At 56.3% G+C, this 24,970-nt stretch overlaps 7 protein-coding genes across 7 annotated transcripts; 6 read left to right on the top strand and 1 right to left on the bottom strand.

The window, feature by feature from the left end:
- The first annotated feature begins 1,677 nt into the window (after positions 1 to 1,677).
- On the top strand, positions 1,678 to 3,117 carry B0T15DRAFT_521071 (Got1/Sft2-like family-domain-containing protein). Its single transcript, XM_062868542.1, has 3 exons — positions 1,678 to 2,233; positions 2,527 to 2,650; positions 2,888 to 3,117. Exons 1-3 carry the CDS (start codon positions 2,011 to 2,013, stop codon positions 3,111 to 3,113), a joined length of 573 nt encoding a protein of 190 aa, XP_062727103.1. The 5' UTR covers positions 1,678 to 2,010; the 3' UTR covers positions 3,114 to 3,117.
- Positions 3,118 to 6,304: 3,187 nt separating this feature from the next.
- Positions 6,305 to 10,000, top strand: B0T15DRAFT_70933 (uncharacterized protein). Its single transcript, XM_062871231.1, has 3 exons — positions 6,305 to 7,888; positions 7,971 to 9,241; positions 9,299 to 10,000. Exons 1-3 carry the CDS (start codon positions 6,539 to 6,541, stop codon positions 9,768 to 9,770), a joined length of 3,093 nt encoding a protein of 1,030 aa, XP_062727104.1. The 5' UTR covers positions 6,305 to 6,538; the 3' UTR covers positions 9,771 to 10,000.
- Positions 10,001 to 11,477: 1,477 nt separating this feature from the next.
- On the top strand, positions 11,478 to 12,286 carry B0T15DRAFT_70962 (uncharacterized protein). Its single transcript, XM_062871232.1, has 3 exons — positions 11,478 to 11,760; positions 11,846 to 12,044; positions 12,112 to 12,286. Exons 1-3 carry the CDS (start codon positions 11,643 to 11,645, stop codon positions 12,242 to 12,244), a joined length of 450 nt encoding a protein of 149 aa, XP_062727105.1. The 5' UTR covers positions 11,478 to 11,642; the 3' UTR covers positions 12,245 to 12,286.
- Positions 12,287 to 13,803: 1,517 nt separating this feature from the next.
- On the top strand, positions 13,804 to 16,498 carry B0T15DRAFT_71156 (uncharacterized protein). The gene has a single exon (XM_062871234.1). It carries the CDS (start codon positions 13,966 to 13,968, stop codon positions 16,108 to 16,110), a length of 2,145 nt encoding a protein of 714 aa, XP_062727106.1. The 5' UTR covers positions 13,804 to 13,965; the 3' UTR covers positions 16,111 to 16,498.
- B0T15DRAFT_71209 (uncharacterized protein) lies at positions 16,499 to 17,713 on the top strand. Its single transcript, XM_062871235.1, has one exon. It carries the CDS (start codon positions 16,887 to 16,889, stop codon positions 17,556 to 17,558), a length of 672 nt encoding a protein of 223 aa, XP_062727107.1. The 5' UTR covers positions 16,499 to 16,886; the 3' UTR covers positions 17,559 to 17,713.
- A 256-nt stretch (positions 17,714 to 17,969) lies between these two features.
- On the bottom strand, positions 17,970 to 20,315 carry B0T15DRAFT_71153 (uncharacterized protein). Its single transcript, XM_062871233.1, has 2 exons — positions 19,875 to 20,315; positions 17,970 to 19,796 (listed from the first exon to the last, which is right to left on the bottom strand). Exons 1-2 carry the CDS (start codon positions 20,188 to 20,190, stop codon positions 18,067 to 18,069), a joined length of 2,046 nt encoding a protein of 681 aa, XP_062727108.1. The 5' UTR covers positions 20,191 to 20,315; the 3' UTR covers positions 17,970 to 18,066.
- Positions 20,316 to 20,583: 268 nt separating this feature from the next.
- B0T15DRAFT_482374 (uncharacterized protein) lies at positions 20,584 to 22,512 on the top strand (the record flags this gene model as incomplete). Its single annotated transcript, XM_062866098.1, has 2 exons — positions 20,584 to 20,919; positions 21,031 to 22,512. 2 exons carry the CDS (start codon positions 20,584 to 20,586, stop codon positions 22,510 to 22,512), a joined length of 1,818 nt encoding a protein of 605 aa, XP_062727109.1.
- Positions 22,513 to 24,970: the final 2,458 nt, after the last annotated feature.

Raw genomic sequence — 24,970 nt, forward strand, 5'->3', positions numbered from 1 at the left:
AGTAAGCATGGAAGAGGTTCAAGTAGCTGTGCTTTCTAGAGCGGCTATTGGAAAGATGCGAAGCAACCTGGAAGGGGAGAGGGTACACTCCGGAACGCTTCACGCGCGTGGCAGACCCGGGCTTTTATCGTTCAAGCTTCACCAAGACCGTGGCATCTGCCATGGACACAGTGCTCTAGGTCGAGTCTACGGAAGTCGTCTGACTGCTGGGCAATCTAGAAGTTGGTGTGCGGGTGTGCTGAGAAATCGAGACCTGGGAAGTAGAAGGGCAGCTCGTAATGACAGTTTGCCATGAGCCTTGATTTTCCCACCTGCTCCCGCGCACTTCACCGAGAATGGATGCGTGGGCACCCCCCGGCCTACTAGCTACCAGTAGCAGTGTGACTCGAAGCTGAGACACCAAGGCACACCAAACAGAAAAGCGCAGCCACATTTCCACTCCAGCCTCTGGGGACGATACGTAATGCCTCTGCCAGTGCAGGCTCAGAGAAGCCCAGAAATGCCGGACGGTGTGGTCGCGCAACTTGCATGACCAGCCGATAGTCCCGGTCGAGGCTTGCAGATAGCATGGAAGAGTGCCGGCGTTGAGCTCCACAAGATGCGATGCAGACGCAGGAAAGGGATCGGCCCGTGTGATACACAAGGCATCGCCGCTCATCGATTGCCGGAGATATGCCATGCATGTTCCGGAGCAGACGGCAGACGTTACGAATATGGAATGCTACCATCCATTAGTTGAGATCTCGAGCGCAGATCCCCCGTATCAACTCCAGCAGCTTCCTCTCCACTCACGAGGTGGACTGTTGCCTGCACGTTGGCGGATCGGATGCAGAAGGCAGACCGACCATACCGACCATGCCGCGCGGCCTGGGCTCGAGAGATCCCACAGCCTGGCTGCTATTGGCGACCTAGGTGAAGAACTTCACCGTATCTGTCCTTTTGGCTAAAAGGCTCTGAAGCATGCCGAACTGTCCTGTCACCGCACTGCGCCGCATCCCGCGCATCAGGTGGAGGTCAGATGAGTCTCCACGTGCTGATACGATCGGTAGGCACTTAATACTTCGTGTGGACACGGCGAGTTAGGGTATACGCACGTCATCACCTACCTAGGTAGGTAGTACTATCGAATACATATTCACCCACTGACCAACAGCCGTCTACGTTCAGAAACATCCGGGCCTGCATGGCGGAGAGAGACGACTTGAACAGTTGAACCCTCCACGTTGTGGATGGCACCCATTGTCTCTCTGGTGGTACTGACAGAGGTGGTCCGTGATCACTTCTGGTGGGTCACTACGGTCAGGTAAACCAATCACATGGGTAAGATCGACGAAGTGGGTGCCCTCCACCGCTGCAGGGATACCGTTTCGGACCTGCACGCACTATCGATCAACCGCAACTCCGACTTCCTCCTCACAATTCCACCCGAAGCCCACCGACCACACCGTGACCTCCGTTGAAACGCTCAGCACAACCTCAAGGGGGGCCGCGTTTCCCGCCTTCACGTCGACGACGTTACCCTTCCGCATACTAAATACGGTGACAGCGACCGTCGCGAGTCCGCCTCCTGCTACGGAAACGGGACAAATACTGGCACATAGAAACCCCCACCTGGGCAGGATAAACGGGGTAACTTCAACAGTGACCAGCAACGGCCTGAATCATCTGAACAGGGTGCGGGATCACTCGTGTTTGCACATGTATGTGAGCTTGCCGCATGACTTCCTGCCCTCACAGTCGATAAACCGCCCATGGAAACCCACCTCCCAACTTTTCTTTCGCAACGCTCTGCTGGTTGTGACATGAACTCTACTCAGTCCATGGATGCTACATACCGCCCGGAGTAGGTAGCCCTTGCTCACACCCATGCCGTTAGAATTGTGGTCACCAGGACCCCCGTCAGCCTTGTCGAGTTCCTGCTTTGGCTCCCGTTCGGCCAAGTCGTTGACCGATACGCGCCGACGCATCCGACGGCGCGCCCCTTATCACTCCCACCAGAGATAGTCGGCCATGGCTTCGACATCCTTTCGAGACTCGATTAACTCACTTGGCTGGTCGCGTCGCGACGCAGACCTTCCGGTGAACACGTCTCGACAAGGGGGCTTCCTCTCATCCCTGCAGTCTCTGAACCCCTTTGGCGATCGTGGCTATGTGCGGCTCCCGACGACCGAAGGTGCAGGAGCTCCTTTACCGGCGCCTAGCCGTCGTGAAGAGGAAGACGCGTGGTTTGCTTGTGAGTCAACTTGCTTTCCTTGGATGTCTACCCCACGGCATCCATCTTGTTGTCTCTATGCCTCCTAAATTTAGGACCTTGTTGCCCCTGCCGACGGACCGGCGATTTAGGACATGTGCCGACTCTGCATGGCTATGTCTTAGGTCGCCCCCACCCATGCTAGCTATACTTGTACAGTATTCTTGACGGTCTATCATGAGCCCGGTCTACCATGGACCCGTCATCCTCCAGACAGTGCTTCGAGTCGACTGTCGACTCGCTACTGCAAACGATACTAACCGGGAGGAACATAGTGAGTCGGTGGGATCGTCTGCTGATCTTTGGTGCCTGCAACCTCGGGGCGCTTGCCTGCTTCGTTATCTGCTTCGCCCTCTTCCCAGTCATTTCTCTGGGGAGACCGCGCAAACTAGTCGTTTTGTAAGTGCCTAACCTGGCTATACTCTTCCCCCCACTGTTGCATGAAGCCCTGCCTGATGTCCTGTGTCCCATGTCTCACCCACTCTCCCCCCAACCTGATCCGATGGCCAGGCTTCCTGCTGCTGCCCTGGAGAACTTGGCGGGGATGAGTTCTTATGGTTCCCGTCGGTGACATCATCCTCCTTTTCTGTCAACAGTGTCAGGATGACACCAGGCTTACTCGGATACTCGCCACAGATGGACGCTGGGCTCGATGTTATTCCTGTCGTCCTTTGCTGCTATCATGGGCCCCTGGGCATACTTGCAACACTTGGCCTCGACGCCACGCTTGCCTTTTACAGCGGCCTACTTTGGGTCTCTTGGTTTGACACTGTATTTCTCCATCGGCGTAAGTCAAACCTTGCACCCGAAAGACAGGAACTTGGACACTGAAGCCTCCTTTAGTTGCAAAGCACAATCCTAACGTTGTTTGCGGGCCTCATCCAGCTGGCTTCCCTGATTTGGTATCTGGTGAGCTACTTCCCCATGGGTTCCAGCGGACTGCGCCTGGTAAGCAGTTTTGGGGCGCGTAGAGCGGCTGCTTGGATGACCACTTAAAAGGGGGGCCCATCATCCACGATGGCATGGTGACCATGTCAAGAAGCTCGCCATTGCTGTCATGGCCGTGGCGGACTACTCGGTCTCAGAATGTACCCATATAGTATGTCTTCACCTCTCGTTGGGTTCTAGTTCAAGTCGTGAAAGAGACAGAACAATTGTAGCACATCAGTCATGGTGATGTGTTTAACATGGTGTCGTTGAGTTTGCGCTTATCTATACGCTTGAGCGCCAGACAACATACTTATGCTAGAAAAGGGATCTCATATAGCCAGACAGCTTTTATCAGGTTGCTTCTAGGCCTGTCATTAGCGCAAAGATGACATCGGCTGAGCGTCCTCCATGTCAAGCAAACTTGAGCTACGTGTACCTTTTAGCCGACGCATCTTACTCGACTCGGACTCAGCATATGTCTTGTCTCAGCTTTGGTTTCCAGGCTCGAACCTAGGAATGCTAGGAAATGCCGAGCCTGATAGGGAGGAGGCCCAGAAAGTGAAAGCGTCTTCGTCGTGCTCGGGTGTCAAAGTCCTGCAATGTGAGGCCCTGCAAACCCTTGCACATCACTGCAGTTACCGACACTCCCGAGGTCACCCTCTGTAGGAAATAGAGGTACGCATGCTCGAGGCATGTCACGTACTACAAATACCCCTCCCTACTACACAGTAGGTAGTAGCTTGCCAAGAACGAGCCACTCATGTGCGCCAGAAATAATTGAGAGCTTCAGGTTCTGTCTCAATCCCACAGCCCATCGGCGCACCGCAAAGAGCCTTTGTTATCAATCATATCGGCAGCATGCACTACGTACGGCCTTACTACCACACAGAGCACAGGAGTCTGCCGTGATGAACTCCTCCAGCAACGGACGGCCTTTTAGAAATTAGAATTGGATCGCTGCCCTGCATCGGAGCGGGGAACCTTATTAACGGATCATCGGTACGGAAACCCCACCTCGGCCAATGCCTCCGCCCGAAGAAGGACGGGAATCACCCGCGTTCTCCGTCAACAGTGCAATATTACGCATATGAAAGCCGCCTCTCCAAAGGTTTTCGGTCGCACCAAGTGAAAAAGACTACCAAGACGTGAATGTGCGAAACTGTAGGAGTTCTCTAGTTCTACTTTGAAATAGAGAGACACCTATCCTTAAGTGGTATGTACAATACACAGTACGTACGGACAAACGTACCGTACATTCATGCAGTGTCAGCAAGAGCCGCCATTGCGGCGAAGAGCCGTCCATTTTGCGGGCTGTTCCGACCCCGCCTAACGAATTGAGTAAAGCCCACCCGAACGACGCCGAAAATCACCATGATCTGGATTCTCGTCGTCACCAGATAAACTCACAGTACCTAGTTATGTCTCGTCCTCATACAGAGAGCGCAATTGAGGCTTGAAAGTCATGTTGATGGACAGGACTAGGCTGTCTGCGTCGACTGTGCAGTACCTAACATCGACGAGGGTAATATAGGGCTACCGGTACCCCGCTAAGATCAGGGTCTACCTCAGCTTCAGTTAAGGTAGCTGAGGGTAGGACATCCCTCGCCACCATGGGAAAGCAAACAAGCATTAGACATTGAGGGCCACTGGATACCTACGAGTTCCAAATATTACTCATTCTGTTGCTAGGAATGCTGCACGGACGGAAACACGGCGACACTCATGTAGCCAAGCGGAGGGAGTAACAACTGGCTTCCCCTCACACTCCCGTCACCTCGAAACATTTTCCCAAATGCTACCAAGCGGAAATTGCTGGAATTCCTCCAACGGGATGACAAGGTCCGTTATATAACAGCCGCACTGCGTATGAGTGTGAATTGAGGGCCCGGGGACTTGAAGGTTGTGAAAGGTCTTATTAGAAAACTGGAAGCTGCCCTGCCCCATGCCAATGGTGCTCAAACGAATCAACAAGACGCGTTGCGTTTGTTCTTGTCTAGGTACCCAGAGCGTCGCGTTTGATGATGCCAACCATGTTAGAATTGTTAGAATTGGCGCTCATAAAGACAAGATGGAGCATTGATATGATCATGACGCGAAACGGGAGCAGAACGACTTCGTCTGCTTTGAACGGCCCCGGCCTGTGGATGTTGACGTGACCTCTATGAGTGAATGGCGGTGCAATTCCCGTTGTCCCCGGTCGTCCCTACCTTGATAGGTAGGCCTCTAGTTTTGGAGTCATGTCTGACCGTGAGCCCTATACCTTTCACAACCTGGAAAGTGTTTTAGCATCCCGGACCGTGTCGATGTTCTGAGTGTTCCAACCATCTTGCTTGTCCATTTTCCTTTTATTACCTACCTTACCTATGGTACCTACCACCTATACAGCACCATTTCCTTTGCAGCACTCGCCGATTTATATTCGCGCAAAACCCCACTGTATCCCCGGCACGGGCTCTCCCCTCACCCCGAGCAGTAGCGGTGCTTGGATGCTGCGACAATACTCATTGTGCTAGGTGCTGGGCTCTAAAGCTAACTCCACCGTTTTCCCAGCAGAGCCTGAGAGAGCCGAGAAAAATTTATTCCACACACGCACACAAATCACATCCACCTTTCGCCCTGCCGAACCACTTCCGCATTCCCCTCCACCACATTTTTTTTTCTATTTCCCCTCCCTTCATCCTACGGCGTACCTTGCGCTTCTACAACTGACCATCTTTCTACGGGTCGGTCGCTTGGTTTTCGTCTCCGGTCGCCCGTGGACACGAGGCTTCGTTCAGGCTGCTGTAGAGCATCTCGTTACCATTGCCGTCGACTACCGAGTTGCACCGGTTCTCTGCCTGCGGCGGTTGCGATTCTCGCTCTTTCCAGGCGTTCTCAGTCCGCGTCATAGACAACCTACCGCTTCGAGACCTCGTCACAAGCGCTGCCTGTCAATTCCAAAGGCATAACACCGAGCGTGATCACTCACGCAGGTGCTCTCTCCAGGCTTCGTCTTTCGTGGCCTACCAAACCGCCTTTGACCCCGCGAAGAGACAAGCCGCCTATCCGGTCGAGATCCTCAGAGACCCAGACCAGCCGACTGTTGCTCAATTTAGGCCCGAAGCGCTCTCGTACATTCCTCCCCGGTCTCGCGGCCTCAGCATTCCGTCAGTGCGGGGAGGTTGTGCCGGCCTCTCCGGACATCGCCCGACGCTAGCCAGGCATACTGAGCAACTTTAGCAGAGGTCAGCAAAGACAGCATTGCTTGCAATTTGCCGATCAACTAGGGCTTTTTTGCCGCACGCGGTCAGACTTGTTGGTCCCCGTCGTGAACCGACACTCGCTTGCCTTGTGTGGTGATACCGATTCCGACCAAGAATGTCGGCCACAACTTTCTCCTACGCGCAAGCCGCGCGAGGCCAGACGGCATCCCAACCCAGTCCGCAACAGACATCGAGCCCTGCCCCCTCAACGACCGGCTCGCAGGGTAAGGACGACGCCTCCACCGGTGCCACATCTGTAACAGCACCCTCAGTTGTGTCAAGCGGACCGGAAACTCAGAACCCAGAGCAGAAAACTGCAAGCCATGCTGGGTCCGCCGCGTCAAAGCAGGAATGTGAGGCCTCCTCCGTCGCCGGCACGGGCTCTACAGCATCAGTCGCAGAGCCATCCGGAAAGATACCCCAGGAGAACGGCACAAAGGCGGCTGATGTTCCGACTCGATCTCGGAGCGAGGACAAAGGATCACGCTCCACCAGTCGGACCTCCCGAGTGAACGATAATGTCGAAGGCAGGAGAGGCCGTAAGGGCAAGAAGGGACGTGGCGGCGACGAGAAAGCGCAGGGCGAACAGAATCAGGAGGAGGATGCAGAGAAAGTGAAGGAGGCGGCGAAACCCGTCATTCTCACAGAGGCTCCTCCGCCCGCAGTTAACCCCTGGGCCAAGCGGATGGAAGCACAAAAGGCGGCTGTCAAGGCCAAGCTAGCCTCCCCAGACGGCCCAGCCATCAGCAACGAGGTGAAGCAGAACCCTTCACACGAAGATTCGGCGATGCACAGCACCACATCAAATGGCGAGAATGCGCTACACAAAAAGCCAGTTGAGGCTTCGCGGCCTCCTGAGCAAGCACCACGCCGAAGCGGCCCCCGTGGCAGTCGGGCTGGTGACAAGGATGAGAAGAACTCTACGTCCCTTCCGCCAGTTGCGGATCCCTCGTTTTGGCCAGATCCAAAGTCGGCCGCTGCGCGAGAGCAGGCTCCTCGCAAGCCGCAGGAGAAGAGTGACCCGCCCGAAAAGGAGGGCCAGGATGAGTCTGGCCCGACCCGCAAGAAGACGTGGGAAAAGCTTGAGATTGTGCACTCGGTTGTCTTTGAGACACAACTCCCGCCGCTTCGTGGGTCGAAACCTCGCGGTGGTGCGCGGGGTGGACGTGAAGCAGGTTCCATGAGGGGCAACCACCCTGGTGCTGCCGGTGCTGCCAGTTCTGCCTCCCAACCTGGTGCCAGCTCAGCGAGCGACAAGGCACCCTCTCCTGGGGGCTCGACGGGCCCGAGGACTGCGACCACTCGCCCGCGTGAGGGAAGTATCCCGGCACGTTCGACTAGTCAGCCGCATGCATCTCAGACGTCGAAGCGTGCCTCGATTGACGGGGCGTCTCGAGACCAGCGAAAGTCGTCGGTCCCTGGGAACGCCGAGCAAGCGCGCGATGTCAATTCAGATGCTCCATTTGTAAGTCTCTTTGATAACCCAGCTGCTGCGTGTGACTTGATGTCATTCCCTTCTCCCAGCCAGGCGCTAATAGGAATTGCAGTCATCGAAGAGGGCCAGTGCGACCCGGGACATCCGGATGGAGAATGGACAATGGAGTGCCGAGGCTGGCCAAGCACCTGGCCGGACCCTCCCTCAAGAACGGAGCACCGTTCAGCACCGAGGCGACTACGCCAAAGACAGTGCACAAGGGCAGCAGTTTCCCGCACGCGAAGGCCGGCCGGAGCGCGGTCGCGGTGGCGGATATCGTGCCCGTGGCGGCCACAGCAGCTCGTCGTCTCACCTTGGATCTGCGTCATACGCTTCCAACGGACACTACCCAGCTTCTGGCGGCTTCCCGCCCCGTCAGAATCCCAACGCCCACAGCCCTCCCGCTTTCTCCACCCAGTTCCCCGCGTCGTTCGGTCACCCGACGAGGGGCAGGGGAAACAAGTGGGCTAACTCTGGCCAGTCAGCCGCACGCGGTAGCACCGGCGTCACTGGATTCCCTCCTAAGGCTGTCCCGGCGAATGACTACACCATGCCTCAGTACCCTCCCTACATGTACGCGACCATTTATGATCCATCGGTCGCCATCCTCAAGACCCAGGTGGAGTATTATCTGTCAGTGGAAAACCTCTGCAAGGACTACTACCTCCGCCAGCACATGGATGGGCAGGGCTTCGCTCACTTGTCGACAATTGCGGGATTCAAGCGGATAAAGACCGTGACCGAAGACCTTGACCTGGTTCGCCTTGCTTGCTCGCTCTCTGACCAGATCGAGTTTGTCATCGGTGATGATAATATTGAACGATTGAGGCTTCGCGAGCAGTGGAAGTACTTCGTCCTCCCTGTCAATGAGCGGCTCGAGCCTTTCCGCAACGATGGGCCGGCAAACTGGACTCCTTACAGCAGGCCTGATGCGCAGTTCGCCGCGCCTTTCCCCGCCGCCCCAGTTGTCCCTCAGCCATATCCTCCTGCAGCCAATGGCGCATTCCCGGCTTTCGCTGAGGAACAGATGTTCCAGTCAGCCTATGCCAATGGAGCGGCCTACATTCCAGTCACCAATGGTGCCGCGGTCAACGGCCACCTTCACGGACATGAATCTCAGTTGTCCGCAGGTGTACCGGAATACGCACCTCCGCAGTCTCCGGTGACACTGGAGAGCATGACCAATTTCTCCGACTCCCAGGTGGAGAATCTGATGATGATTGTGAGTCGCGAAGAGAAGGAGGAGGCAGGCTCTTCTGAAGGTGCCGGCGTGGCAGGCTACGTCTCAGAGCAGCCCCAGGCAAGCCAGAACGCAGCGTCCCCCAGCTCGGCTGAGACTCAAAAGTAATCCCCTGGCCTAGAACTCCAGAGTTATCCTAATCAATGCTAACATTCAAATAGCGCTACTGGTGCTCCTGCAAGCTCTGAGCCGCCCAGCGCGGATCAACTCGAACGCGGGATCGTTTGGGTTGATGGACAAGCGTCGGCTTTCCCCAAGGATCAGACAGACAGGAGGCCGTACGCCGAGATCCGCAAAGCGGCACTTGATGAGCGCCAGAATGCGAAGGCCGGCGAGACTCCCAGGTCCATGCAGAAGCTCTACAAGTTCTGGTCGCGAATGTTGCTGAATGATTTCAATGCCAAGGTCTATCAGGAGTTCCGGGATCTGGCGCTCGAGGATGCGTCGCGGGAGATTCCTGTCAAGGTCGGGCTGAAGTACCTGCTCGAATTCTACGACGGGCTTTTGCTCCACACCAACACCCGGAAGCCTTGGCCCCAGGACCGGGCTGTGCCAGAGATCTTTACATCACATTTCAACGAGGCTGCTGAGCTGGACCGCACGCTTTCCGGGAAGGACGTGACAGCAGTTTAGAGCCGTCCAGAGCCATGCTAGCTTGCGATGCTGGCGTTCCCTCCGGCTGCCCGCGCTACCAACGGGCATCCTCAGCGGTGGCATTCATTTGACCTACAGAAAATCTCTCGGATCACAGATGATTTGGGCGATCTCGTTCGCTTCGGTGCTTCCGCGGCGCAAACACATTCAATGGTGGTACATTCGGAATCTGTCAAGGCTACAGCCTCACCAAGGGCGGTTAATCAATCCATTTCTTTTCCATTTGGGGTTCGGTGTCCCTTCAACGGTTATATTCCCCCAAAAACAACACGCTTCGCTGGCGCGTATCGCCGTCGTTCATAACTTCACGGCTCAGTTGCACAGCGGCGTGTTCCCGAGCGAAGATTGTCTTGTCAGCAATGGCATTCGCAACGCCCACTGAATCGGTCTCCGCAGGTTGTTCGGCGTCCCCTACTTGGCGATCCCGAAGCGTTCAACGTCATACTTGTGGTCCTTGGTCTGGGCGTCGATCGATGCGTTGCCTCTGCACTTCTTTTGGGGCTCGCTCTGCATGTTTTGGGAGGATGGGCGGGCAGGCGGAAAGGCGTTCATGGACAGCAGTATGATCAGGGGTCGGGCCTGGTCGGGTGGAAGTTCGGCGGCCGCTTAGGTCGTAGTGAAGCCTCTGCATGATGAGTTCCGGGGTGGCGACAATAATCTTCTGGCTTTCTGTGGTTTTGGCAGCAGTCTTGGGTTTCATGGTCTCGACACATTCAGCTGCATGACCCCGGTGTTTATTGCAAGTGTTCCGCGTCCACTCGCCGCCATTCATACAGCAGCAGGACGGGCACGCTCGGCAGATGGCGTACGGGGCTGGCTTGCCTCTCCTGTTATGGTCGGGACTTTTGGCAGGGTCGTCGACAAGGGAGCACATGTGGGTTTCAGGCAGACGAAAAGTTCTCCCTGGAGGCGGCTTGACCGCAGCAGCTCAGCGACTACTCTTGCATTTCCCGGGTGAACGAGGAGGGCCGGAAAGGATTGATCAAGTTCGTTATGAATGATGGTGTCAACGGGGAAAAGCTGGATGGGGAATTTCAACGACGATTTAGACTTCACACTCTGCTCCTTGGGATCTCAAGCGGTGGTGGTGTGGGGATTGCAGAGTTCCTCATTCCTCAGCGGAGAAGACAAAAAGCATTTTGAGTTGTGTAAAGTGTATAAATAGACAGCAAACCGAAAAGGGAAAAATCATTGCTTTTCATTCCTGTACATGTACATATCATCCCCATTTCAATGGCAACAGCGTGTTCCCGCCAAGTGTTGTTCGAAGAAGGACTGTGAGTTTCCTGCTTTACCGTATTGGGAGAAGGTATATAATGTTCTGGAATGTAAATACATGCTCTTTTGTGTCTACACTGTATGTATGTATGTATGTATTGTACAATACAAGTACCCCCACCTCATGTGGTGAAAGTCAACCTTCCAATTCCTCCCTACATCACAGCCAGTCGCTGTTGGCAGCGACATGCTTCACAACCTCTAGCGCTCTCTTTAAAAGAACCGGCTCCGACATCAAGTAGATCACAGATCATTCAAACAGCATGATGGACAAAAAGAAAGCAGCCGACAAGTTCAGCATCAGAGCCACAATCACATGCCGGTTTTAGCCTGCGGTTTCGAGTCTGCACTCGCAACGAGCTAATACTCCTATCTATCACGTTCATACCTATTGTGTATTTGCAGCATCCGAGCCTGTGTGTTGGGTAGAGTGCCGCGTCGCCCCTGCTGCAGCAGCTCTCCTTTGCGTGCCCGTTGTGGCGGTCCCGGTCTAGGAAGTTTGAATGAGAGACAACTGGGAGTCCGAGTTGGCCAAATTACCACTATCTGTCCGCTGCTGCCTTTGGACACACAATGGCAGCACCGTCGTCCTCGGCGGCTGTCCAGCCGTCGACCACTCCGGCGGCTGAGGACGAAAAGGAGAAGCCGCGTCTGACAGACAAGGAGAAGAAGGCGAACCACATCGCCTCCGGTGAGTAGGAACAGAAAAACCCTCCTCAACTGGACCAAGTTACTTACCTACCTAAACCATATCACTCACTAACCAGCCTGAACAGAGCAAAAGCGGCGGCAGGCTATCCGGGAAGGCTTTGACAAGCTTGCGGAGCTTGTCCCGGGCATGGAGGGCTTGGCCCGCTCGGAGGGCGTCGTGCTTCATGGCACGGTTGACTACATCAGGAAGCTGCTGTTGGAGAGGAGGCAGATGATCAAGGATCTCGAAGCGAAGGGCGTGGCCGTGGATATGGAGTTGAAGATGTGAGTGTGCAGCTGTTTTCTCTCAACATGACTCGGGCTGTGGATGCTGACTTGGCGGTGGCACCAGGGCGCTGGAGATGCTGCCAGAGGGTTGGCTCGACGACGTCCCGGACGAGCTGGACAAGAGCCGCGAGCAGAGCCACGCGGAAGGAAGTAGTACGAGCCCGGCAGATGGCAGTGAGACGGAGAGTGCGGCATGAGGAGGCCCAATCCCGCGGCCGCGGCCTTGGATTCACGAACCAGTTTCGTACCACACGCGATAAATACACCCAATCTAAAATCCTCAAGTTACTGGTACAGATGGGAACCTTTGTAGTTTGTACCCATAGATCATCATATTGGCGGGTTGTCGTCCTGTATCTACTTCATACCCCTTAAGCCGAGCGTAAGGCGACAGCGGAGTATTGATAACGGTGAGGGAGCAGCTGAGCTGGGATCCATGGCTGCTCAGAAAGAGGAGCGAACAGATATGCATACCTAGCAAGAGCGTGTACGGTGTATGCAGTGATTACTTTCGCTGTATATAAGTAATGCTGGGATCCAAAGAACACCACAAGTTGTCGGTCGCAAGCGGTCAATGTGTGGCAGGTGGTGACTTGTGACATCATATGGGGAAACTGGGCATCGACGAGGCCATCCATCGCATTGGGTATCTGTGGATCACTTCAATTCCATCGCCGGGTCCCCTACGGCGCTACCAAGTCTGATGCCAGTGACTCAGTTCTCGAGAGTATTGTATGATACGGCTAAAAGAAACGCTGAAGTTGACATTCTGTGTAGTGCCCTCCACTGGTTCTCATGACCCGCAGTCTGTGGCACGGCCACACCACCTTTCCGTGCCCGACCGGGATGTCCTACTATCCCAACCACATGGGCGAGTCCCGGTCACACCGAGTCCCGTTTCTGCGCTGCCTCGAACATCGGTCATCCGCACCTCTGTTGGACTGGGGAGGGATCCCACGGTACATTAACAGCGAGATTCTAGACACTGAGGCTTTCGACGAGGTCCGTACAAAGTTAGTTAGTAGTATGTACTTGCAGAATTCAAGCACCGCACTCGCAGAAGTGTGAGCGTCGCCGTGAGTCGGCCGGGGGTTTATTGGGCTGGCGCGCACGCAAATGACGTTTTGTTTGCGCCGAAACGGAATGGACCCCTGGATCCAGCCCAGAAACCAAAAACATTTTTGGAAGCCGACGGCAGTGAGTATTTTCTGTCTGCAAGGCGGCAGTGCCCTGACACTTCGCGTAACTGGTACAATATTTTCCCTAGCCAGGGAGGTCGGTCGAAGCCAACCAAGACAACCAAGGCCCGCGGGCCCGGGACGTCTCAGCTTTGATCGCCGCAGCGGCCGCCTGGCCACGAGGGAGCCTGTGCCAAGGCCATGTCCTAGTCTTCCCGATGTTGGCCAACAGGCGGATCTGCGGGCCTCGAAAGTTGACGCAGTTCTCTTTCCAATTGCTTCGAGATGACTTCTTGTACCGTGCGCATCTCCATGTTCGGGGAGGTAAGGTACCCGAGAACGCCTAGACATTGTGCAGTTCATCCGTACTTGGTACCCGACTATCCGGGTTGATGCTTGCTGAAGCACAGACGGCATCTGGCGGTGCCTGAAGGGAATCCACTGGTGCTGTCACTGCCTTGCTGCTTTGCTGCACTTCGCCCCTCCCCCTCCCTCACCCATGCGATTAATATCTGGCTTGGCCCCCGCCCCGCCCCGTGCCCTTACCATTGCCCACTTACTGCGGCAGCATCCCACCACCTGATCTCACTTTCCTGCCCTCAGGTTTCCCATACCTACACTAGAACCTAGGACCTAGGCAATCCACCGGTAATCGCCCCAAACAAGCGACCAAACCCAGACAATCTTCGCAAAACGCCTGTTGGGTCGCTTGACTGCGTCGATATCGCGGTCATCTGCCGATGGCTTCGTACGACCCCTATGACGCCCCGGCCAGGGAGCGCACCACAAAGCGCTACTACCGGGAAGACCGCCGTGAGGACCGCGATCCTCGCTATTACGAAGCTCGTGAGACCCACGTCCACGTCCAGCCATCGCGCGATCTGGTCGCGCGGCCCCGAGAGGACAGCGACCTTTATGTCGAGGAAATCCGACGGGACTTCCCGCCTCCAGGCTACTCGTCCAGGGACCTCCGTCGCGCCCGCTCCGCGGAACCCGGGTACTACGACGAGCAGGATGATCGCCGCTCCTATTACAGCCGGGACCCGGACTATGACGACTACGACCGCAAGGCGCGCAAGAAGACCGAGGTTATGATTTACGAGGAGGAGCGCAAGAAGAAGGCGCGCATCCTATCCAAGCAGGAGCAGATCATCGCCGCTGTAACCGGTGCCGCTATCGCCATCGGTGGAAAGGAGCTCTACGATCGCCGCGAGGCCAGTCAGCATGGCACGGATGTCCATCGGAACCTCCTGGCCTCGGCGGCACTTGGCGCCGCCGGCGCCTTTGCCGGCTATCAGGGCACGGAGCTCTACAACAAGCACAAGGAGAAGGAGGACAGGAAGGCTATTGCCCACAGGTCCGGCTACTATTCGGACGAGGAGGAGAGCGCCAAGGATAAGAAGGGCCACAAGAACTTCCTGGAAAGCGCTCTTGCTGCCGCCGGCCTTGGCGGTGCCGTCAAGGCTTTGACAGGCAGAGACGACAAGTCAGACACCAGAAGCCGCCGCGACAGCCGCTCACGATCTCGCTCTCGGTCGAGATCCCGCTCCACCTCCCGGTCTCGCGGCAAGGACAGAGGGAAAGGCGGCAAGAGTGAGGCAGCCAGCAAAGTCCAGAAGGCCGCCATGGCCTCCCTAATTGCCGGCGCTACCGAGGCCTTCCGTATCTCCAAGCAGCCAGGCTCGTGGAAGGGTGAGAAGGCCAAGCGCATCCTTACTGCTGCCGCCGGTGCGGCCACTCTCGATGCTGCTCAGGACACCGAAAAGGCTGGTAGCAAGCTTGGCTTGGCCGAGGCTGTCGTCGGAGGCCTCCTTGGCAACCGTGTCCTCAACGGATCGAAGAAGAACATTGAGATGGACGAGAGGACCGGTCGATCTCGGTCTCGGTCTCGCGCTCGCTCAAAGGATGGCGGCGGTAGCGGCACGAGCGGGCTGGCCGCTCTCGCAACTGCCGGCCTGGGCGCGCTTGGCGCGAAGAAAATCATGGACAGTCATGAGCGGTCGAGATCCAGAAGGCGGAGCGTAGAATCGCGCGACAGCCGCGATGACTCTCCTGACCGCCGGCACCGCAGCCGGAGCCGGAGCGTTGTCGACTCGGCCCGACGCCGCCTGGCTAAGGTGGGCATCGGCAACGGCCCAGATGACGATGACGTTGATCGCCGCGACCGCAGTCGCGATCGCAGACGGGATTACGACGATTATGAAGGACGCTCGCGCCGACACCGCGATGACTACGACGACTATGACAGGGACCGTTCCCGCGACCGACGCAGGGACTATGACGACGATCGCTCCCGTCACGGCGGGGGACGAGACCGTTCTCGGCAGGGGAGACGCGGTTCCGCGTCAGAGAGCGATCTGGGCGATTCCGATGATGACAGGAAGCGAGCCAGGAAATTGAGAGGTAAGCAAATCATCACTACGGGTCTGGCGGCCGTGGCGACCATCCACGCGGCGCACAGTGTGTACCAGAGCATGGAGAAGCGCCAGTTGAGGAAGAAAGCGGTGAAAGAGGGACAGCTGAGTGCGGAGGAGGCCGAGAGGCTCAGAAAGAGAGCCCTTCTCCAAGACGCCGCCGCTGTGGGTATCGCCGCGCTCGGCGTCAAGGGCGCCATCTCGGAGGTGAAGGAAGCACGCGAGATACGGCACGAGATGCACCAGTGGAAACTGGAGAAGGCGGAGAGGCACAGGCGACGGCTTGAGAGACAAAAGCGGTTGGCAAATGGCGACGGCGATGGTGGCATCGACCGGCTCGGCAGACGCAGGGCTGACTATTCGTCTTCGCCAGCTCCGCCAGGGGCCGACCGGTACAACGAGGGACCCCGTTACGCTGACGGGAACCCGTACGGCGCTGTGCTTCCTGCCGACTCATACGGCAGGAGGTAGGTAGGACGGGGCAATCATGCTCGTGCTCCTTGCCGTTCCCCCGGTCGCAACCTTTGGTCTCGATAGACACGTCGCACCAGTCTACTGTCTTCCCGGTCGCGATTGCCATACACTCGCTTCCAATACCGTTTCTTTTCGGTATGTACCCATACATACACGCACACATCTCCAACCGTCAGCGTCAACACACGTGCCGCGAGCGACGCCACCACCGCCGCCTCAGACTGTACCAGCTGTCCCAACGGCATTCGATGGAACAAACCAGCCTTTCTCGGTTCAACTCATGGCACTTAACACTCCCTGTGTTTCGCCCTTCAACGGCTTTGGGGTCCTCTGAGATGGTCGCTTCCGGTTGGCTTCCCCAGTCAGCGGTCCCCTTCATCCCCAGTCCATACATACATGCTCTGGCTCTGGGTGCACTTCGCGGCGGCTTCAACTTCTTTCTAACCATTCCACCCGCACCATCCTCATAGACTTATTATTGAGAACATTCTAATTAATCTTTTGCGAGTGATAGACGATCGCCGCCGCCATTGAACCGCTGACAAGAGTTAAGCCCTGTGGGAACCGCACCACCTCCTTGCAAGAGGGCACACGTCGCTGGCCCACCAAGACCCCGGCGGCGACCAAATCTGCTGAGCTGACACGGCGCTGCGTTGTGTCACCGCGGGGGCACGACTTACCACACGATTGGCAACTGGTGGCTTACTCAGGCGAGATGAGTCAGCTGTGGACGAACACACGGGAGGAAAAGCCGATCCTTGACTAGCGAACGGATGAGATCGATCGAACGCCCGGGAAAGCTCAAGCACGACCTTCGCTGCAGACGGGACAGTTCGATCATCAAAAGGTCACCGTCGTCTTACCCGTCTTCTCTTTCCCCCGACGTCGTCCAGATATTCTTCTTTCGTCGTTTTCTATTCCGTTTCCTGTGGTGTACCCTCGAGTGGTTTCGCATGCACACGTTGGGCGATGATACCTTCCTACCTTCGGTTTTTGATGGGATCTGGTTCCCGGCCGGTAGAGGGCTCTCTGAGCCACAACGAACGGGTACGAGCGTGCACTTGGGTGGATTATCTCGGAGAGACTTCTTGGTGGATCTGATGATATTATGCTATTTTTCCCTCCTGCCTTTCCTTGCTTTTGGAGGGGTTATGATGTCGATGAAAAGATTTTATGATGATGTAACGTCATGTACCTGCAATGAAATGATTCACTATTTTATGGTTTTCTTTCGGTCTAGTCAACAGGAGTATAGACGCTGCCTTCTGCGTGATGACAGCCTCGCTTGTGCCCCCTTTTGTAAGGTATATATGTTCACCGTCAACAAACGCCTTTCCGTCCCACCATTGCTCAAGGACACCCCGACGACTGGCTGGGTATTGGTGGTTGATCCGGAGAGTTTCGGGATGCCCTCCACTATCACAGTCGGCTCAATCGAGAATTAGGAGGATCGCAGGCCCGCCTGTCTGTAACTTAAGAGGGCGATACCGGCTCGACCCCCTTCTAATGTTGAGGTCACCGCAACCAGCACACCAGTTGATTGATTGCTCAGCCTCCTAAACCGAACCGGCCCTCGTATTGTACAAGCATCGAGGTATGCAGAATGGGTCAGGGGATCGAAGCGGTTCAAATACAATACAAACCTAGACGCTGGATGGCCACAACATGTACATGGTGCAATACATACGAAATTGACAGAGTAGGAACTCTCAGGGACACCGAGCAGGTGGTGTTATTTTCTGATTTCCTGTTATCATGACAGAAGAAGCAGAGCAAACATCAATCTACCCCCAACATCGCATCCTGCTCAATTGCCGGCCCTGTCACATGGTTCGTAACCCAACTATCCTTGTAGCGGTGATGTACAATACCGAAAGACGCCAGCGTCACGAGACGAGCAAAGAATGCGCTAGTTACACTGGGTCGACAAGTTGGTGCTTCAAACACCCTCCTTCAATCGCCCCCGATAGCCTTCCCTCCGGTTTGCTTCCAAGCACTTGCAATAGCAAGCAGGTTCGACAGGTTCTTGTTCTGCTGGTCGTCGGCCGGGAAGATATAGTCGACGTACTCCTCCCATGTATCGTCGTCCAGCTTTCTCTTCTTCTTGGTCTTGCGCGGCATCTGTTTCTGGATCTTCTCGATGTCCTCCTGCGAGCCATGCATCTTCTCGAACTCCAGCCAGGCCGTCAGCAGCGACACGCGCTCGGCCTTGAGGTCGCGGTCCTTCATGCTCTTATGCGCACGCTCAAAGACCTTGCGGGCCCGCGCTTTGGCCTCCTCGCTGACTGGCCGCTCTTCAGCTTCCTCGTCTTCCTCCTCCGCACCCTCGTCTGGGACGTTGATCTCGAACTGTGCGTAGCTGATCCAGACCTTGGGGTGGTCGGCCTTTTCGAGCAGGCGCTCATACAGCGTGCGAGTCCTGTCGTATTCGCCCTCTTCCTCCTCAAAGTCAATGTAGGCCTTCCAGACCACCTCGGGCATGTCCAAGATTGGCTGCCCGATAGCAATCTCGAAGATAGCCCGGGTCCGGTCAAGGTCGTCCAGACCTCGCTCAAGCTCGGCCCACTTGATCCAGGTCTGACAGTTTGCCGGGTTGTACAGCGCGTGTTTCTCGTACAGAGTCCGACACCTCTCGAACTCGTAGAGCCGCTGCTCTAGGGAGATGTATTCCTTAAACAGCTTGTCTTTAGGGCACATGCCGATCGCTCGGCCCAAAGCCTTTCGTGCCGCGGTCAGCTGCCCCTGTCGGATCTCGAAATGCGCCTTCGCGACCCATAGCTTTGCGAAAGTGAACTTCTTGTGAGGGACGAGCCCCAAAGCAGTGTCGTAGATCTGCCGCGCACGCTCCGTGTCTTTCGTCACCCGCTCTTCCCATATCGCATAGAAGAGGAAAAGAAAGATGTACCTCCTCCAGTGGCGCTTCTCCTGGGTTGGGGGGACCTGGGCAATGGCCCGCTCATAGACCTCCCGAACACGGTCTGGGTCGCCGCCACTTTCTTCGAGCCGGGCGAAATCGAACCAGACGTCGTAGTTTTTGGGGTTCTCTTTGACTTGTTCCTCATAAAGCCTCCTCCGTTTTGTGATTACGACGTCTTCAACACCCTCCCTGTCGCCGAATTGTTTTTCGAACGTCGTGTACTGTGCATGCAGGGCCATTGATTTAGAACGTGGCAGGTTGTCGAGACCGAACTTGTAGATGGCACGCGCCCTCTCGTACTCCTTATGGCGGGCCTCGAACCTCGCGAAGGCGATGAACAGCCTCTCGTCCACCTCATCGTCGCCCAGCGTCTCGGCAATGGTTTGGATGGCAGTTTGGAACACCTCACGGACCATGTCGGTGGTGCCATACTCCTCCTCAAATTTGGCCCACTTTAACCAGGTCCTCGGTTCGGGGTGCACCTGAGTGAAGGCGCTGAAGATCTGTCTCGCCCTATCGTACTCCCCGTAGCGTTTCTCCAGCTTGATGTAAGCATTCCACGCGTCCTCGTCGGGTTGCCACCTCATCCACCGGTCAAATACTTGGCGGGTGCCCGGGATGTCGCCGAGCATCTCCATGACCCATAGGTACTTGTACCAGAGCTTGGAGACGCGTGGCAGCCGGGTGACTGCGCGGTCCAGGAGGTTGCGAGCATGGTTGATATTCCGGTTCTTGATCTCGGCCTCGATGTACCTGACCCAGAGTTCTGCAGAAAGTGTCAGCGGCTACCATATACGATACTTCTGCGACAGCAGGGCACATTAGGTTGGGCCGGGTTGCTTACGCGTATTGTTGGGATGCACATCGAGAGCGCGCTCGAAGACCGATCGAGCGCGGGCAAACTCCTTCTGCTCGAGCTCCCACTGGGCATATTGGAACCAATTTGCCAGGCGGACGCGATTGCGGCGAATGTAGTCCTCAAACTCGCGGCGCTTCCGACCCTGGTACTCCTTCAGCTCCTCAAGGTCGGCGAACCGCTGCGTCGGCTTCTGGATGGCAGTTTCCTGTCGGTCGACAGCTTCGCGAAGCAGCTGCTCGGCCGAGATCTGCACCGGCGCCGGCGCCTTGTTTTTGACCCTCGGTGGCCCGCGCGAATCCATGGTGTTGGTGTCTGCTGCGCACGCCGTCTGCTATGGAGCGCAATGTTACTGAAAACTGCGTGAGGGTATTTTGAGTTTTTCGGATCCAGGCCTCTGGATCACTTGGAAAGTCTGGAAAGTGCCAGGACACTGCTTGGATAGTGACAGTAGTCGTTGCCGGGATGCACAGTGCCAAGCCGCTAATGCTGCCAGAGCCCCACTTTTGCCATCCAAACGCCATTCAGCACTCGGCGCAGCTTTCTTACAAGTTCAAAAGATCCATCATGCATCACGGTCGTCACGCCTGCACCGCCCGCTTGCCTTCCCGCGACCTTGCAGCTTCTACAGTGCATCTGGCGTCACCACGTAATCTCGCTTCTTTCGTGTATGCAAGAGACATATAGGTTACCCATAATGTCAACACTCGCAGACGAGCTCCTCCAAGACTTCGAAGGATCTGGGTCCGAAGCCGGGGGCGACGAGCACGATGATGGCCTCTTCGGTGAGGCGGGCCTGTCGGGCGACGCCCAGGCAAATGGAGGAGACACATCTATGGAAGAAGTCCGCGATGAGGACGAGAACGCAGATGAAGACGCCGACATGATAGACGGCGTTGACGGCAACGCTGCCGCCGCCGCCGCCGGTGACGACGACGACGCGAAGACGAGAATCGAGAAGATGCAGCTAGGAGGTGTTCGCGACGTGCGCACCATTGCAGGGCTCATGAAGACCCTGACACCAGTTCTTGAGGTTAGTAGCGCCCTGCCCCGATCTCCCGAATCGATGCCCATGAGCCGTGGAAAAGCGTTTACATCTATCTTTTTGAGCAATAGCCCTGACAGTTTGCCTCGAACGCTGCAGAAAATCGCACATTATCAATCACAAACCGCCGACCCTGCAGACAGCATCGGCAATGTGGAGGACCATCCCGAGTACCACCTCCTAACGCAGTCGAACGGTTTATCCACCCAAATCGATAACGAGATCGTGCTCGTACATAAGTTCATCCGGGACCACTACTCGGTGCGGTTCCCGGAGCTCGAAACCCTGATCACCAACCCTCTAGAATATGCCAAGGTGGTTGCGATCTTGGGCAACGGGCCCCTGGACGCGGAGAGCATCAAGTCACTCCAGGTGTCAACAGACAATCCCCTGGGCGTGACGCTGAAGTCGGTACTCGATGGCCCGTCCCTGATGATTGTTACGGTGGAGGCCACAACGTCCAAGGGCCGGGCCATGTCGCAAGAACAACTGCAGCGGGTGATACAGGCATGCGAGATGGTCATCTCTCTGGACAAGGCCAAGAGAACCTTGACCGAGTATGTGCAGTCACGCATGAACGTCTTCGCGCCGAATTTGACGGCACTCATCGGCTCTCTGACGGCGGCGCAACTGCTCAACCAGGCTGGCGGTCTCACGGGCCTCTCCAAGACGCCAGCGTGCAACCTACCTGCATGGGGCTCGAAGAAGCAGGCCAGTGCAGCGCTGGCCACAAACGTCGGCATTCGGCATCAAGGTTTCATATTCCAGTCGCCTGTCATCCGGAGCATCCCAAGCGATCTCAAGAAACAAGCCATCAAGATGTTCGCCAACAAGATAGTCATGTGCGCTCGCACCGATTGTTTCCACCAGTTCCGCGACGGCTCCGAAGGCGAGCGGTTGAAGGACGAGTGCCTCGACCGTCTAGACAAGCTGCACCAGAAGCCCCTGAGCAAAGGTGCACGCGCATTGCCAGCACCCGACGACAAGCCGAGCAGGAAGCGCGGAGGACGCCGCGCCCGCAAGGCCAAGGAAGCGACAGCCATAACGGAGCTGAAGAAGGCCCAGAACCGTGTGGCCTTCGGAAAGGAGGAGCAAGAGGTCGGCTATGGAGTCGGCGACCACACCGCGGGTCTAGGCATGATCGGGCAGCGCGACGACGGGCGGCTGCGCGTGGCCCAGATCGACCAGCGGACACGTGCCAAACTGAGCGCGAAGAGCAAGGGTTGGGGCGGCGCCAGCTCTCTCAGCGGCAGCGCATCGTCGCTCAGAGGCCTCACTGGAGGCGGAGCCACCAATCTGACTCTGGCCAGCAGCAAGGGGTTGCGGACATCGGGTGTCGGGACCAGCTTGGGCTCGACCGCAGGCACCGTGTCATCGCTTGCCTTCACTGCGACTCAAGGCCTGGAGCTGGTCGATCCCAAGGTGCAGGCCGAGCTCAGCCGCAAGCGCAAGGCGGACGAGGATAGGTGGTTCAAGAGCGGCGCCTTCACTCAGGTTGGAGGGGGAAGCAATGACGGAGTTTTCAAGAAGCCTGAACTGCCGCCGAGCAAGAGGCTTGATACAGGTTCAACCAAGTCGTAGCTGGCCACTGAACTAGTTGTATGAACATTCTTACACGGCGCTTGAAGTTTGGAGGTTGTGGTATTACTTAGAACGGCTACCTACCTGGGTAGGCAAACTGAACACGCGCATTGTCTGAGTTTCGCTGCTGTCCCTATGTATTGTACAGGACTTTTACATCGACTAGCATGCTATGGTAGCATCACCTGCCCGTCCAGATCTGCGTCTAACACCTGGATACGGTACTGAACGCGTACCCTGATCGCTGATGGCCTGCAAATTGCAAGGGCGATCAACCGGTATCGAGGCACGGCTGTTGATAATCTCGTCATGGTAGGATGATCCCAGGGTCCTAGGCATCCGAGACAGCAGTGTGAGGCGGAGGGTCTCAGAGTGTCAACCCCGCACCTGTTTGCACATCACCTGTGGGCTCCTCAATGGAATTCTCTGCAAATCCCATGTTCCACCAAAAGAATGCCATGGTCTCAAAACTTGGATGCGCAACCACCACAGCATATCCCGGGCCCATCCAGATTCTCCCGTGCACCCTCAACACCCGCATCCATGGAACCGTCTTTGTCTCGAGCTTGATAGCCCAGCTGATCGAACATTGGAACGCGAAAGGAGCCAGCTTCTCATTTCGGCAATTCCCATGCCAAACGTGCTTCTTGTCCTCCCATCCTCCCGTGTTCTGTCTCCCCCATCCCTTGAGTTGTGTGTCATACACAGTAAAGAATTAGTGATGGCACTTAGGATTGGTCCAATGGGCGAGCTTTGCCCAGTCATCCATCCACCTGCGCTGGGACGCCGCTATCTCTGCCTATCTTTGCCCGATTCATCTGATGATCCCTCTCCCGAAGAACCCGTGTGTGTGCTAGCCGGTGAAAGGATTGGCTCATCATGAGCTTCTCGGGTTGAGGCACAGCGAGGGGTAACGGATTTTTACCTCTGACGATCTCTGGAGAATGGATGCGTGGCCATGCGCGGGTTGTGGGTTTCATGCGCGCATGCAGATACTGTACATAGTCGAGAAACCGCACATCACAGCAATGGGATTGTTGTTGTTCGATCTAGAACGTCTGACGCACGGTAGGCATCTGTCTGCTGACCGGAGTCCCTCGGCATTCAGGTGCCGTCTGCAACTCGAACAGGGCCGGTTCATGGTGGTTTAATTTCACCCGGCCCGAGTTGGGTGGTGTTTGCGACTTGTCAGTGCGATTTGCTGTGAGCTTCGTCGTCCATGAGCTTCGCCGAGAGATACAACAACGAAATGCGTGTAAGTGAGTGATGAGTGACTGGGAGAAGAGCACCGTGGGACGATCTGTCGTTATTTTTTCACACAAACCCTTATTAACCGTGGCCATCGACCCACCACCCATCGGGGGGTGCGGAGGTATCAATCGAAGGAAGCGTCGATGCAACTTCAAGCAGGCCTCAGGCCATCATCACCTTCAAAGCAAGGCAGTGCCTATATGGTATGTGTACGTGCATACATACAAGGATGCGGTCCTTCCGATCAGCCCTTTCGAACATTGAGTCAACGCATGATTTTTGCACAATCTTCAGGTTACCGGCTACTCACTGCTCCTCCAGACATCTGATATTGGGGGGATCGAAGTTATTGGGTTATCGTAGCATGAAGGGTCCCTCGGGTACCTATACGTTGTATGGGGTGAGGAAATCTGGAGTGCGGAGAGCCTGAGGAGGGAGTGAGTTATTTGCAAGTTGGTACGTGTAAGCCCGGAAACCAAAGCCGGGCGCGATTCCGGAGGTGAAAAAGGTGGTCTGCTCTCTCGCGTTCCACAGACTTCGGCGCATGCCACTGCACGCGAATGCGCTGCGCCGGTGTTATCGTATAATGACATGGTTGGCGGCATCCAGTGGCATCCCTCGTCCTGGGTGTTTAGGGTCGAGAACCGGAGCTCTCTCTCCGGCTTGCTTGGAGTCCCCACATAACAAAGGGCCTGGACTCCTACCCCTGGCACGCACGTCTCCGTATGTGATCTGAGCGGTTGTCTGATGTCATCATAAGCGAGGGTAGAATGCTTTGGATGCGGCTCCGGTCATGCACTTCCGTCCAGTGCAAGCGCGCTCTCACCCTCGCGTGGCGGATATGCCCGACCCACCTTGGACCGGAGAAAGTCAGGGACGGTTCGATTGCCCTGGCGAACTGTAACGAGCGGAGTCACGATTGAGCATGGAGTGGGGCCGTCCTGCACGCTCGCTTGGCCGGATCCACAGAGTTCTCGATCGCCAGCCAAAAGCTCGATCCTGACCTCAGGTTGGTCCCCAGTAGTCCCCAGTGCCAATCGCCGATGGGAGACCCTGAATCCGGTTATCACTTTCCGTGGAGCTCCCAATCGCATTGTTTCCCTTACCGTTTCCGTCAAAGATGAGCGCCCCATCCCTCTTTTCCCGTGGCATTTGATGTGCAAAGGTACATACCATAGTGTACCACAGGACCGGAAGCTGACCTGGG

Source organism: Chaetomium strumarium (assembly GCF_033439665.1).
Source record: "Chaetomium strumarium strain CBS 333.67 chromosome Unknown B0T15scaffold_1, whole genome shotgun sequence".
Classification (NCBI taxonomy): Eukaryota; Fungi; Ascomycota; class Sordariomycetes; order Sordariales; family Chaetomiaceae; genus Chaetomium; species Chaetomium strumarium.